This window comes from Oncorhynchus nerka, linkage group LG25, assembly GCF_034236695.1.
Source record: "Oncorhynchus nerka isolate Pitt River linkage group LG25, Oner_Uvic_2.0, whole genome shotgun sequence".
Classification (NCBI taxonomy): domain Eukaryota; kingdom Metazoa; phylum Chordata; class Actinopteri; order Salmoniformes; family Salmonidae; genus Oncorhynchus; species Oncorhynchus nerka.
The window spans coordinates 10,168,705-10,184,691 of NC_088420.1; the positions used below are offsets into that span (position 1 = coordinate 10,168,705).

Consider the following 15,987-nt stretch of genomic DNA (forward strand, 5'->3'; position numbering starts at 1 on the left):
AGTGAGAGGCTCGATGGTAGTGAGAGGCTCGATGGTAGTGAGAGGCAGTGAGAGGCTCGATGGTAGTGAGAGGCAGTGAGAGGCTCGATGGTAGTGAGAGGCAGTGAGAGGCTCGATGGTAGTGAGAGGCAGTGAGAGGCTCGATGGTAGTGAGAGGCAGTGAGAGGCTCGATGGTAGTGAGAGGCAGTGAGAGGCTCGATGGTAGTGAGAGGCAGTGAGAGGCTCGATGGTAGTGAGAGGCAGTGAGAGGCTCGCTCGATGGTAGTGAGAGGCAGTGAGAGGCTCGATGGTAGTGAGAGGCAGTGAGAGGCTCGATGGTAGTGAGAGGCAGTGAGAGGCTCGATGGTAGTGAGAGGCAGTGAGAGGCTCGATGGTAGTGAGAGGTAGTGAGAGGCTCGATGGTAGTGAGAGGTAGTGAGAGGCTCGATCAAACAGCAGCAGAACAGAGACATGCAGACACTTTCATAACAGGAATCAACATAATGCATAGGCTATTAACTGTTGACCGAAATTAATGGTTCTAGAACAATCTACAGGAACGTTATGTAGCAAAAATCACAGAAAATGTACACACTTAAGCAAAATGCTTCAGTAAGAGAAAGACGGTGTGGGTAATTTTGAGTTTATCGTCCCAGCTCTAGCGTGTGTGTGTGTGTGTGTGTGTGTGTGTCCGTGCAGGTGTACGTCTGACCCATGTGTCGGCTCTTACAGCGCTGTGAGGGAGGCAGGCGGGTCCGCTGGATCTGGCGTCTACGCAGCCGGATCTTCTGTTTGAGCTGCCGGATCTCTGAGTCACTGTCGTCACCCTCCTCCTCGTCCTCCACCACCACCCGCCGCCGCAGGTTGCACTTCATCAGCTCGATGGCTGCGATCAGAGACTCCGAGATGCTGAAGTGGGCGTTCTCCTGGAATGAGATGCACATGGCCGGAGGAGAGTGAGGCCTTGTTGTAACACTTTAGTATGGACGCTCCCTTCTGCCCTAACTTGAAGTTGACTGGTTTAACACAGTTGGGGAGGTGCACAATTTACATTTTAAAAAATTATTATAAATAAATAAAAAATAAAAAATAAATATATATATATTTAAATGTTATTTATACAGATTATTCTCATTGAGATAGTATCTTTTTTCCAAGAGAGACCTGGTCCAATAGCAGCAGGGGGAAACAACTTACATACACTAACAACATGAAACAAAAATATAAAACAAACAGAACAACAATTACATATGACATTCACACAAACATCTCGACTAAAAACAGCTGGCCTAAAAACAATTACACTCTTCTATGATATATACATCGATCAAGTGTTTAAACTCCACCAACGAAACTAGATCACATTTTAAAATGTTCAGGAGAGAATTCCAGGACCACAGAGTTAAGTAACTAAAACTATTTCTACCATGACCTGTTCTAATTTTTGGTACTGCTAGAAGCAAATCAGAATGGGACCGTAATGTATATTTATTTACTGACCTGACTAAAAAAGAACAGAGATAAAATGGCATTTTACCCAACATGGCCTCATAAATCAGAGTATACCAGTGTTTAAACCTACAATATGGCCTTATAAACCAGTGTGCTACCAGTGTTTAGCCTTATAAACAGAGGTATACCACAACAATGGCCTTATAAACCAGTGTATACCAGTGTTTAAGCCTACAATATGGCCTTATAAACCAGTGTATACCAGTGTTTAAGTCTACGCAAGTTCAATGACGACCAGCCAACAGCGCTGTAGAGATCACAATGATGTGTTAGACGTTTCTGATTTGTAATGAACCTGAGAGCTGCATGATACACTGAATCAAGTGCTCTCAGGGTCGTGTCTGAGGCCTGCATATATATATATAATCACTCAAATCTAAAACCGACAGTAATGTACATCGTACCAGCTCCTTCCTGGTCTCCAAAGAAAAACAAGCCTTATTACCTCATTTTCAAAAGCTAAAGATAAACTACTACCACTTGAATAAAGAACAGTATCATCTGCATGTCCAATAAAAGTGAGGTAAAAGCCGGGTTTTATGAACCCTCCCAAGGCTTTGTTTTACCTTCTCCAGGTCAGCAGGGTAATAAGCTGCATTTTCAAAAGCTAAAGATAAACTACTACCTGCTCTGACAGGTAGCTGATGAGGCTCCTTCTCCAGGTCAGCACAGCTGCCGAAGTCCTGCTCTGACAGGTAGCTGATGAGGCTCTGTCCCTCCAACGGCTTCCGGAACATGCAGTCTGGAACACTGCTGTACTGGGAGCCGTCTGTGTTTAACACAGTTAGACCACACGCAGCAGATTGAGATAGACAGACGAGACGTCCAATAGCAAGACACTTACACACTAACACATGAAACAAAAAATATAAAACACACACAACAAGCAACACAAACACGCTAAAAACAGCTGGCCACACACACACACACACACACACAGCAGGAGAGAATTCCAGGACCACAGAGAGACACACGCACGCAGCAAAAGAATGGGACACACATATTTATTTACACACACACACAACACATAAACACACGCAGCTTATAAAGAGTACCAGACACGCACGCAGCAAGACACTTATAAACACCAGTGCACGCAGCAAGACACACACACGCACAATGATGTGTTAGACGTTTCTGATTTGTAATGAACACACACATCAAGTGCACAGAGAGTCGTGTCTGAGGCCACACACACTAAAACCACAAGACACACACACACCTCATTTTCAAAAGCTAAAGACACACTACCACTTGAATAAAGAACAGCTGAGAGAGAACCCTCCCCAAGGCTCACCTTCTCCAGGTCAGCACACGCACGCAGCAAGACACACACACACAGAACAGAGAGACACACACACGCAGCGAGAGAGTCTCACACACACACACAGAGACACACACACACACAGCGAGAGAGACACACGCACGCAGCAAGACACACACACGCAGCGAGAGAGACACACGCACGCAGCAAGACACACACACACGCAGCGAGAGAGACACACGCACGCAGCAAGACACACACACACACACACAGAGAGACACACACACACAGACACACACACACACAGAGAGTCACACACACACACGCAGCAAGACACACACACGCAGCGAGAGAGACACACACACACGCAGCAAGACACACACACACAGAGAGAGAGTCACACACACACAGAGAGTCTCACACACACAGAGAGTCACACACACATACGCAGCAAGACACACACACGCAGCGAGAGAGACACACACACACAGAGAGAGAGAGTCACACGCACGCAGAGAGAGAGTCACACACACACACAGAGAGTCACACACACACAGAGTCACACACACACAGAGAGTCACACACACACACGCAGCAAGACACACACACGCAGCGAGAGAGACACACACACAGCGAGAGAGACACACACACACAGCGAGAGAGACACACACACACAGAGAGACACACACACACAGCGAGAGAGACACACACACACAGCGAGAGAGACACACACACACAGCGAGAGAGACACACACACACAGAGAGAGAGACACACACACACAGAGAGAGAGACACACACACACACACACAGAGAGAGAGTCACACACACACACACAGAGAGAGAGTCACACACACACACACACACACACACAGAGAGTCACACACACACACAGAGAGAGTCACACACACACACACACACAGAGAGTCTCACACACACACACAGAGAGTCACACACACACACACAGAGAGTCACACACACACACAGAGAGTCACACACACACACACACAGAGAGAGAGTCACACACACACAGAGAGTCACACACACACAGAGAGAGAGTCACACACACACAGAGAGAGAGTCACACACACACAGAGAGAGAGTCACACACACACAGAGAGAGAGTCACACACACAAACCACTCTGTTTAATCTTGAAGCTGCTGGTGTATGAGACTCCCCCTTGCCTTGTTCCACATGTTGTTGTGTTACAGCCTGAATCACCCAGAAACACATAATACCCCATAATGACAGTCAAAACAGGTTTTTTGAAATATGAAAATATATTGAAAATAAAATACAGAAATCTTTCATTTACATAAGTATTCACACCTCAGTTAATAGTTTGTAGAAAACACCTTTGGCAGCAATTACAGCTGTGAGTCTTTCTGGGTAAGTCGCTAAGAGTGATTACAGCTGTGAGTCTTTCTGGGTAAGTCTCTAAGAGTGATTACAGCTGTGAGTCTTTCTGGGTAAGTCTCTAAGAGCGATTACAGCTGTGAGTCTTTCTGGGTAAGTCTCTAAGAGTGATTACAGCTGTGAGTCTTTCTGGGTAAGTCTCTAAGAGTGATTACAGCTGTGAGTCTTTCTGGGTAAGTCTCTAAGAGTGATTACAGCTGTGAGTCTTTCTGGGTAAGTCTCTAAGAGTGATTACAGCTGTGAGTCTTTCTGGGTAAGTGATTCGCTAAGAGTGATTACAGCTGTGAGTCTTTCTGGGTAAGTCTCTAAGAGTGATTACAGCTGTGAGTCTTTCTGGGTAAGTCTCTAAGAGTGATTACAGCTGTGAGTCTTTCTGGGTAAGTCTCTAAGAGTGATTACAGCTGTGAGTCTTTCTGGGTAAGTCTCTAAGAGTGATTACAGCTGTGAGTCGTTCTGGGTAAGTCTCTAAGAGCTTTCCACACCTGTATTACACAATATTATTTTAATTCTTCAAGCTCGATTAAGTTGGTTGTTGATCATTGCTAGACTGCCATATGCAAGTTATCATAGATTTTCATGCCGATTTAAGTCTAAACTGAAACTCGTCCACTCAGGATCATTCAATGTCATCTTGGTAATCAACCGTGTATATTTGACCATTTGTTTTAGCTTATTGTCCTGCTGAAAGGTTCTTTTGTCTCCCAGTGTCTGTTGGACAGCAGACAACCAGGTTTTCCTCTAGGATTTTTGCTGTGCTTAGCTCTATTCCGTTTATTTTCATTCAACAAAAAAATAACTCCCTAGTCCTTGACAAGTGTAACTGGTATGAAATGGCTAGCTAGTTAGCGGGACGCGCTAGTAGCGTTTCAATCGGTGACGTCACTCACTCTGAGAACTTTAAGTACTATCCCTTGCTCTGCAAGGGCAACGATGCTTCAAGGGTGACCTGTTGTCGATGTGTTCAGGGGTCCCTGGTTCAAGCCCAGGAGACAGAAGCAGAACTGTTACACAAGCAAAACTGTTACACAAGCATACCCATAACATGATGCAGCCACCACCATGTTTGAAAATATGAAGTGGTACACAGTGATGTGTTGTATGTGCCCCAAACATAACGCTTTGTATTCATGACATAAAAGGTCATTTCTTTGTCACATTTTTTACAGTTTTACTTGAGTACCTTATTGCAAACAGGATGGATGTTTTTGAATATTTTTATTCTGTACCAGCTTCCTTCTTTTCACACTGTCATTTAGGTTAGTATTGTGGAGTAACTACAATGTTTTAAAGTCAACATTAGCCTCATGGTGAAATCCCTGAATGGTTTCCTTCCTCTCCGGCAACTAAGCTACAACCCTTTATCTCTGTAGTGACTGGGTGTATTGATACACCATTCAAAGTGTAATTAATAACCTCACCATGCCCAAAGCGATATTTCGTGTTTTTGTTAGTTTTTTGAACAATTACGTGCACTCCTTTGCGAGGCATTGGAAAACCTCCCTGGTCTTTCCTGTTGAATGTGTGTTTGAAATTCACCGCTCGACTGATATTTGTATGTGTTGGGGTACAGAGATGATGTAGTCATTCAAAAATCATGTTAAACACTATTACTGCACACAGAGTCAGTCCACGACACTTATTAGACACATTTTCACATTTTTACAAAGGGATTGAATACTAATTGACTCAGCTTTAAATTGTAAATTAATTAGTAAAAATATCTAAAAACATAATTCCACTTTGACATTATGTGCTATTGTGTGTAGGCCAGTGACACAAAATCTCAATTGACTCCATTTTAAATTCAGGCTGTAACACAACTGGAAAAAGTCAAGGGGTGTGAATACTTTCAAGACATTTGTGGAGTGGTTGAAAAACAAGTTTGAATTACTTTTAGTGCATGTAAACTTCTGACTTCAACTGCAGGTAGTTTTAGTGTTAGGACCAGTCTACTCACTACACAGCTAGGTAGTTCTAATGTTCGAACCAGTCTACTCACTAGACTCCATATAGAGGGAACTGGGTGTACTGCCATCACTGCTGCCAAGGGAAAAAGGGCTGTAGTCCTCCAAACGACAGTCCTCCGCAACCAATGATTCTGACACAGAACACACAGCTGACGTTAGATTGACCACAGAACGGACATTAGATTAGTGTCTTATCATCAAGTGCCAACAAATAGCCTGTTTTTCCTGACTGGTTCTGTATTCAACATGTTAAATGTAGCTAACAGACTGGTAACTGATCGATTGTGTCAGTAAATAGGGATTTCAACTTTACCTTCCATTTTGAGACATGCTCAATTAAGACACCCACAAAGGATATATTGAAAAGTAAATGTATGAATTAAAACTTCAATGTTTTGTTATCAGCTAGGTAAATGACATCACAGGGTAATAATCTATCAAATATAAAGTTTTAAACATTAAACATTTGCGTGCATGTGGTGTACTCTCTGCAAATCCAGAGCAAATATTGTGATGATACAATTGTGTACAATGATTCTGGCCAAATTCTTAACTAATAAATGTCAAGTTAAACTGGCCACAGAAAGCATTAACAGAGAAAAGGAAACAATTGATAGTAAATTGATAGTAAAATTATGACGCATTCAATGAATGACCAAAAAGAAAACATCAAAACATCACAATGTAATAAAAGTAAGGTGCACCAACCAACAGTGAAAACACAAAGCTGTTTTGGCCTAGCGTCTTGTTGTTGTTTTGGTCAAATTAAGATCCAAAACAACAACCAAGAAAACAACTGCACAGATGAAGAACTAGAGGCAAGGCCAGGTGAGAGGGGAAGAAGGCATGCGGAGGGGCAGGGAAAGGGAGAGAGGAACAGGAAGTGATGGAGCGCAGAAGAACTGCACTGCCAACCTGCTACAGGATCCTCTATTATAACGCTGATTTTCCTGTGGCCCCCTCCTTCACGCAGACAAGGAAGAGAGACAGGGAGAGAGAGAAAAAATTACCACAAAGCAGAGAGAAAGAGAGAGCACAAGAGAAGGAGGAGAGAGATGCTCATCTCTTGGCAGTAGTACCTGTAGAGAAAACAAAGTCTTCAGTAATAAAATGATAACCGACCTCAACCCAAAGTCTCTTGGAGCATTCAGTCAGCCCCCCGACGGCCCTATCAGATCACAATCTACTTGAATGGAGCACTAATCAACCGTGAGGCATCAAAGACGAGCAAACTGCATACTTAAAAAATATATATATATTTAACCAGGCAAGTCAGTTAAGAACACATTCTTATTTTCAATGACGGCTTAGGAACAGTGGGGTTAACTGCCTGTTCAGGGGCAGAACGACAGATTTGTACCTTGTCAGCTCGGGGGTTTGAACTCGCAACCTTCCGGTTACTAGTCCAACGCTCTAACCACTAGGCCACCCTGCCGCCCCTATTAAAGACATGTTATATATGGAAGGAAGGAACAGCATGACAGAAAACATCTCATTGTGATTGAAGAATCCATCGAATCAAAGCACTTCTGGGTAATTTAGAACACACTAAACAAACACGGAGAGGTATTTATCCAAAATGGAGGTGTATGGGATAAACCACTTCTCCAATCTTTTCAGCCATATAACAGTCAAAACATATACCTGATCATCTACTAAATGATCAGCTATTAAAGACAACCAGAAGCCACTGGATTCTCCAATTACATTGGATGAGCTACAGGACCAAATGCAAACCCTCCAAAAGGCCTGTGGTGTTATTATTGTTATTATTGTTGTTGTTATTGTTAGTATTATTATTATTATTATACCACCTTTATTTCAACAAGGATCACAGCCTGAGACCAAGGTCTCTTTTACAGCTGGGCCCTGTGTATACATGTTTACACACATACAGTTTAGGTACAATGATTTTAAAAACTACACAAGACGAACAAAACCATCACAGATAACACAAAAAAAATACTGCAACAGATTACATTTACACATTTAGGTTATTTCCCCCTAACAGGTTATTTCCCCCTAACAGGTTATTTCCCCCTAACAGGTTATTTCCCCCTAACAGGTTATTTCCCCCTAACAGGTTATTCCCACTAACAGGTTATTTCCCCCTAACAGGTTATTTCCCCCTAACAGGTTATTCCCCCTAACAGGTTATTCCCCCTAACAGGTTATTCCCCCTAACAGGTTATTCCCCCTAACAGGTTATTCCCCCTAACAGGTTATTCTATTCCCCCTAACAGGTTATTCCCACTAACAGGTTATTCCCACTAACAGGTTATTTCCCCCTAACAGGTTATTCCCACTAACAGGTTATTCCCACTAACAGGTTATTCCCCTAACAGGTTATTCCACTAACAGCACAATAACTTGCATTACCAAAACAGTTACAAGCAATACAAAAATAAAAATAAAATAAAATGAGCAACAGGGGGACAAGAGTCTCAAGTCTAAGTTTAGTCTGCAGGCTTATTCCATAGGCGAGGAGCGTAAACAGGAAAAGGCAGCCATACCCAACTCTAATGGCTCTGACTGGATGCTGTCGACTAACAGCCTGACTTCTATCCTTAAGATAGTCATGAAACCAAACGACAGGCATCCGATCCCAGTCCTAACGACGACAGCTTTCCCAAAAGTATCGCATGGTCCACAGTGTCAAAAGCTGTAGATAAACCTATGAACAAGGCGGCACAGTACTTTCTATTATCAAGGGCATTAGTAATATCATTTACAACACGTACAGTGGCCGTAATAGTACTGTGTTTAGGTCTAAAGCCAGATTGATTACTAGAAAGAGTATTGTTAACAGTTAAAGAAGATTGTAGTTGCCTATTCACCAATGACTCGAGGAGTTTAGCCAAACAGGAGAGCTTAGAGATGGGCCGGTAATTATCCAACTCACTACCATCACCTCCCTTGAGGAGTGGTGAAACAAAAGCGGTTGTCCAAGATTTAGGAATCTTTCCGACGACACACACCCTGCACACCCTTGTTGACAAACGAACAAAAAAAGAAGCAGTCTTCTCATGCTTTGATGATATCAAAAAAGCTTTTGACTCGAAAGGGTCTGCTATATAAATTAATGGTGGAAAAACAAAATGAATGTACACAAAGAACAAGTGTAAAGTTAAAATGTGCAATAAACACAGATTTATTTCCTCAGGGCCGTGGAGTGAGGCAGGGATGCAGCTTGAGCCCCACCCTCTTCAACATATATATCCATGAATTGGCGAGGGGATTAGAACAGTCTGCATCACCCGGCCTCACACTGCTAGACTCCAAAATCAAATGTCTACTGTTTGCAGACTACCTGGTACTTCTGTCCCTAACCAAGGAGGGCCTACAGCAGCACCTAGATCTTCTGCACAGATTCAGTCAGACCTAGTAAGACAAAAATAATGATGTTCCAAAAAAGGTCCAGTAGCCAAGCCAACAAATATAATTTTATCTAGACACCTTTGCCCTAAGAGCACACAAAGAAGGACACCTACCTCTGCCTAAACATTAGCACCAAAAGGAAACGTCCACAAGGCTGTGAAGGACCTGAGAGACAAAACAAGGGCCTTCTATGCCATCAAAAGGAAACGGACCCCACAGAGCCCCAGGACAGAAACACATTTAGACCCAACCAAAGCAAAAAAATCATTCTTTCCCATGTGTCAAGTAATTAACAAAAAAAACAAAGAGCAAACTAGAATGCTATTTGGCCCTAAACAGAGAGTACACAGCAGCAGAATACCTGACCACTGTGACTGACCCAAAATGAAGAAAATCTTTGACTGGGTAACAGAGCCGCCATAGCCGGTCTTCTCGAGAGCCAGGTCTGCCTATGTGCACACTGCCCACAAAATGAGGTGGAAACTGAGCTGCACTTCCTAACCTCCTGCCATATGTACGAATACAGAGACACATATTTCCCACAGATCACACAGACCCAAAGAATTTGAAAACAAATCAAACATTGAAAAACTCCCATATCTGTTAGGTGAAATACCGCAGAGTGCCGTCACAGCAGAAAGATGTGTGGCTGGCCGGTTGCCATGAGAAAAGGGCAACCAGTGGAACACAAACAACATTGTAAATACCACCTATCAAATCAAAATTGATTTGTCACATGGTTAGCAGATGTTAATGCGAGTGTAGCGAAATGCTTGTGCTTCTAGTTCCGACAATGCAGTAGTAACCAACGAGTAATCTAGCTAACAATTCCACATCTACTACCTTATACACACACAAGTGTAAAGGGATAAAGAATATGTACATAAAGATATGAATGAGTGATGGTACAGAAAGGCATAGGCAAGATGCAGTAGATGGTATCGAGTACAGTATATTCATATGAGATGAGTAATGTAGGGTATGTAAACATTAAGTGGCATTGTTTAAAGTGGCTAGTGATACATTTTTTCCATCAATTTCCATTATTAAAGTGAGCTGGAGTTGAGTCAGTATGTTGGCAGCAGCCACTCAATGTTAGTGGTGGCTGTTTAACAGTCTGATGGCCTTGAGATAGAAGCTGTTTTTCAGTTTATCGGTCCCAGCTTTGATGCACCTGTACTGACCTCGCCTTCTGGATGATAGCGGGGTGAACAGGCAGTGGCTCGGGTGGTTGTTGTCCTTGATGATCTTTATGGCCTTCCTGTAACATCGGGTGGTGTAAGTGTCCTCGAGGGCAGGTAGTTTGCCCCCAGTGATGCGTTGTGCAAACCTCACTACCCTCTGGAGAGCATTACGGTTGTGGGCGGAGCAGTTGCCGTACCAGGCGGTGATACAGCCCGACAGGATGCTCTCGATTGTGCATCTGTAGAAGTTTGTGAGTGCTTTTGGTGAGAAGCCAGAATTTCTTCAGCCTCCTGAGGTTGAAGAGGCGCAGCACAACGCTGTCTGTGTGGGTGGACCAATTCAGTTTGTCCGTGATGTGTGGAGATCAGCGGGGTGGAGATGTTACCTACCCTCACCACCTGGGGTGGCCCGTCAGGAAGTCCAGTACCCAGTTGCACAGGGCGGGGTCGAGACCCAGGGTCTGGAGCTTGATGACGAGTTTTGAGGGTACGATGGTATTAAATGCTGAGCTGTTGTCGATGAACAGCATTCTCACATAGGTATTCCTCTTGCCCAGATGGGTTAGGGCAGTGTGGTTGAAATTGCGTCGTCTGTGGACCTATTGGGGCGTTAAGCAAATTGGAGTGGGTCTAGGGTGTCAGGTAGGGTGGAGGTGATATGGTTCTTGACTAGACTCTCAAAGAACTTCATTATGACGGAAGTGAGTGCTACGGGGCGGTAATCGTTTAGCTCAGTTACCTTAGCTTTCTTGGGAACAGGAACAATGGTGGCCCTTTTGAAGCATGTAGGGACAGCAGACTGGGATAAGGTTTGATTGAATATGTCCGTAAACACACCAGCCAACTGGTCTGCGCATGCGCTGAGGATGTGGCTAGGGATGCCGTCTGGGCCTGCAGCCTTGCGAGGGTTAACACGTTTAAATGTTTTACTTACGTCAGCTGCAGTGCAGGAGAGTCTGCAGGTTTTGGTAGCGGGTCGTGTCAGTGGCACTGTATTGTCCTCAAAGCGAGCAAAGAAGTTATTTAGTCTGTCTGGAAGCAAGACATCTTGGTCCGCGACGGGGCTGGTTTTCTTTTTGTAATCCGTGATTGACTGTAGACCCTGCCACATACCTCTCGTGTCTGAGCGGTTGAATTGCGACTCTACTTTGTCTCTATACCGACGCTTAGCTTGTTTGATTGCCTTGTGGAGGGAATAGTTACACTGTTTGTATTCGGTCATGTTTCCGGTCACCTTGCCCTGGTTAAAAGCAGTGGTTCGCGCTTTCAGTTTCGCGCGAATGCTGCAATCAATCCACGGTTTCTGGTTTGGAAATGTTTTAATAGTTGCTGTGGGTACAACGTCGCCGATGCACTTGCTAATAAACTCACTCACCGAATCAGCGTATTCGTCAATGTTGTTGTTTGACACATATCCCAGTCCACGTGATGGAAGCAGTCTTGAAGCGTGGAATCAGATTGGTCGGACCAGCATTGAACAGACCTCAGCGCGGGAGCTTCCTGTTTCAGTTTCTGTCTATAGGCTGGAAGCAACAAAATGGAGTCGTGGTCAGCTTTTCCGAAAGGAGGGCGGGGGAGGGACTTATATGAGTCGCGGAAGTTAGAATAACAATGATCCAGGGGTTTTACCAGCACTGGTTGCACCATTGATATGTCTTTCTGTTTATTTATTTTCCCTTTTGTACTTCAACTACTTGCACATTGTTACAACACTGTACAAAGCCAATAATATAACATTTGAAATGTCTATTATATTCTTCAAAAACTTTTGAGGGTTCCCCTTGTTAATTTACAAATTCTTTATTGCCTATTCGATTTACTTTCATAATGTAAATACGTGTTCCAATGACAATCAAGCCCGTTGATTTGAATTGAGAGGAGAGCGGTTAGCAGTGTGAAAATAGAGGATGAGGGTAAAGTAAAGTAGTTTTAGAAGCAGTGGCACTGTGGTAACTGAGCATCAGAGAGACAGGTAGTTTTAGAAGCAGTGGCACTGTGGTAACTGAGCATCAGAGAGACAGGTAGTTTTAGAAGCAGTGGCACTGTGGTAACTGAGCATCAGAGAGACAGGTAGTTTTAGAAGCAGTGGCACTGTGGTAGTTTTAGAAGCAGTGGCACTGTGGTAACTGAGCATCAGAGAGACAGGTAGTTTTAGAAGCAGTGGCACTGTGGTAACTGAGCATCAGAGAGACAGGTAGTTTTAGAAGCAGTGGCACTGTGGTAACTGAGCATCAGAGAGACAGGTAGTTTTAGAAGCAGTGGCACTGTGGTAACTGAGCATCAGAGAGACAGGTAGTTTTAGAAGCAGTGGCACTGTGGTAACTGAGCATCAGAGAGACAGGTAGTTTTAGAAGCAGTGGCACTGTGGTAACTGAGCATCAGAGAGACAGGTAGTTTTAGAAGCAGTGGCACTGTGGTAACTGAGCATCAGAGAGACAGGTAGTTTTAGAAGCAGTGGCACTGTGGTAACTGAGCATCAGAGAGACAGGTGGCAGTTTGAGCATCAGAGAGACAGGTAGTTTTAGAAGCAGTGGCACTGTGGTAACTGAGCATCAGAGAGACAGGTAGTTTTAGAAGCAGTGGCACTGTGGTAACTGAGCATCAGAGAGACAGGTAGTTTTAGAAGCAGTGGCACTGTGGTAACTGAGCATCAGAGAGACAGGTAGCTTTAGAAGCAGTGGCACTGTGGTAACTGAGCATCAGAGAGACAAGAAATGTGCAGGATGTGATTCACACCCCCTAGGCATGCAGACCCTCTCTATGCAGCATAGCCATACTCTTACACAAACACTGGTCTTACACACATTCAGCTAATGCAATGCAAGCACATCGGAATGACTTTTTTTAAACATTTCAATTCACACCAAAACAACATAAAAGACACTTACAGGCTTGCTCTCACGCTCAGAAAACATACCCTAGCCTCTCACCTGCTACACACACACACACACGCTCACCATGTCTATGTTTGCTGTTGATCCCTGTGTCGGACATTGAGCGGACGTGCCCTCTGCTGCCCCCACGACCCGGCTCTCTCTGACCCTCTGAAAAGGATGACCTTCGAGGTGTGGGAGGTGGGACCGAAGCCAAGGAGCTCCTTCCAGGGGACTGGACCTGAATCTCACCATCCGATTCGCCGCCGCAAGGATCGCCACCGGGGGTGGAGCTTTGGGAGTCGCGGCGATTACTACGATGCCCCAGGTTACCGATAGCCAGATACTCGGGGCCGTCGTCGTAGTCGCCCTCGCCTGAGTCTAGGGCGTCGGAGTGGGCGGGCTCTGTCAGGGCGATGGAGGGGACCACCACTGAGGGACCGGGAGGGGGGCTCATGCCCCTTTCTCCATCTCCCTCGGACCCCCCCACGCACCCCCAGGGGGCTCCCGAGGCCCTAGCGGCTGGAGTGGAGTCTAGAAGGGAAACAAGAACAGTATGGGCTAAATCAGACTTAGAAATATAACTCTATATTTAGTGCCTTCAGAAAGTATTCAGACCCCTTGACTTTTTCCACAGTTTGTTAGGTTAAAGCCTTATTTCTAAAATGTATTAAATTGCCCCCCCCTCCCCCCTCTTCAACCAACACACTATAAATGACAAATCAACAACTTTTTTTTTTGCACATTTATAAAAAAAAAAATTAAAAAACTGAAATCTCACAAGTATTCAGGCCCTTAACTCAATACTTTGTTGAAGCACCTTTTCTACCCATTATATCCTGGAGTCTTCTTGGATATGACACTAAAAGCTTGGCACACCTGTATTTGGGGAGTTTCTCCCATTGTTCTCCATTGTTCTCTCAAGCTCTGTCAGGTTGGTTGGGGAACGTGTAGGTTTACCACCAGAGTGACTCATTGTGGTCCAGAGTGACTCATTGTGGACCAGAGTGACTCATTGTGGACCAGAGTGACTCATTGTGGACCAGAGTGACTCATTGTGGACCAGAGTGACTCATTGTGGACCAGAGTGACTCATTGTGGACATTGACCTATTGTAATGATGACGCAAAAACATTTACATTTTACACTTACCCAGTGGTTTACAGGAGCAATTAGGGTTAAGTGCCTTGCTCAGGGGCACGTCGGCAGATTTTTCACCTAGTCGGCTCGGACTTTCAGTTACTGGCCCAGCGGTCTTAAACAGCACACTTCCTACCGCCACAGAGCACATGTCTAGTCTAACCTCCAAACTGTTGCTCCAATATAGTCTCCCCCTCTCCTCCACTGTCCCCCTCTCTACCCCCTTCTCACCATCCCCTCTCTCCCTCCCTCCCTCTACCCCCCTCTCACCATCCCCTCTCTCCCCCTCTCTCTCCCCCTCTCACCATCCCTCCCCTATTTCTTTCCCTCTCCCTCCCCACCTCATTATCCCTCTCCCTATGTCCCTTCACTCCTCCCTCACCTGAGTTGCTCTCTGAGATGGCCCCTGTGTTATTACTGTTGGGCGTGAGTCCTCTGTCTCGGTGGGGGAGGGAGCACTGGGAGGTGGTGAGTCTGTGGTTGAGCTCCCCTCTGGGGGGACCCTGACCTTCCCCGGACCTCCAGCCGCCCCCCGGCAGAACACCCAGACTCTGACTCTTCAACAGGCCCTCCATGTACGGAGAGCACATTAGAGTGGACAGCTGAGAGAGGAAGAGAGAGGAGGTGGATTAGAGGAGAGAGAGAGGTACTATAAGATATGAATACAGGCACAGAAAATGAAGTATAGGGGAAAGAAGATTCAAGTAAAAACATGGAGAAAAAAGGAAATCATTTTGGCAAAGCTGAGAGGTAATGGAAAAGACATAAGGAATGAGAGGCATATGGGGAGAGAGAGAGAGGCATGGGGAGAGAGAGAGATCAGCCACTGAAGAGCATATCAGGGATAGGAGCCCGAGACACCAACAAACACACAGAGACAGGGAGAGAGAATGATTGGTGTGTCTGCTCAACTCTCTCTATATCTACGCGTGTGTGTGTGTGTCACCTTAACTGTGTTGACAAGGGCCAGCAGACGGGGGTTGTTTTGCTCCACGGCCTCCAGACACTGGAACATGGCCGTCACATGGGGCTCACTCAGCAGAAAGGCCTCCACTGAGAGAGAGAGAGAGGCATGGGGAGAGAGAGAGAGAGAGAGAGAGAGAGAGAGGCATGGGAGAGAGAGAGAGAGAGAGAGAGAGAGAGAGAGAGAGAGGCATGGGGAGAGAGAGAGAGAGAGAGAGAGAGAGAGAGAGAGAGAGGCATGGGGGAGAGAGAGAGAGAGAGAGAGAGAGAGAGAGGCATGGGGAGAGAGAGAGAGAGAGAGAGAGACATG

At 45.0% G+C, this 15,987-nt stretch overlaps 1 protein-coding gene across 3 annotated transcripts in view; it reads right to left on the reverse strand.

Annotated features, from left to right (window-relative positions):
* LOC115116877 (run domain Beclin-1-interacting and cysteine-rich domain-containing protein-like) overlaps positions 1–15,987 on the reverse strand; it is a 65,845-nt gene that overhangs the window by 26,257 nt on the left and 23,601 nt on the right. For 2 of the 3 annotated variants that reach the window (XM_065009525.1, XM_065009527.1), the window contains exons 5-11: positions 15,661–15,767; positions 15,097–15,316; positions 13,659–14,108; positions 7,055–7,102; positions 6,172–6,270; positions 2,143–2,261; positions 711–903 (exon numbers count right to left, since the gene is read on the reverse strand). In XM_065009525.1, coding sequence (XP_064865597.1) covers positions 711–903; positions 2,143–2,261; positions 6,172–6,270; positions 7,055–7,102; positions 13,659–14,108; positions 15,097–15,316; positions 15,661–15,767 — 1,236 coding nt within the window. The remainder of the gene's footprint in view (positions 1–710; positions 904–2,142; positions 2,262–6,171; positions 6,271–7,054; positions 7,103–13,658; positions 14,109–15,096; positions 15,317–15,660; positions 15,768–15,987) is intronic. The other variant, XM_065009526.1, reaches the window with a different exon arrangement.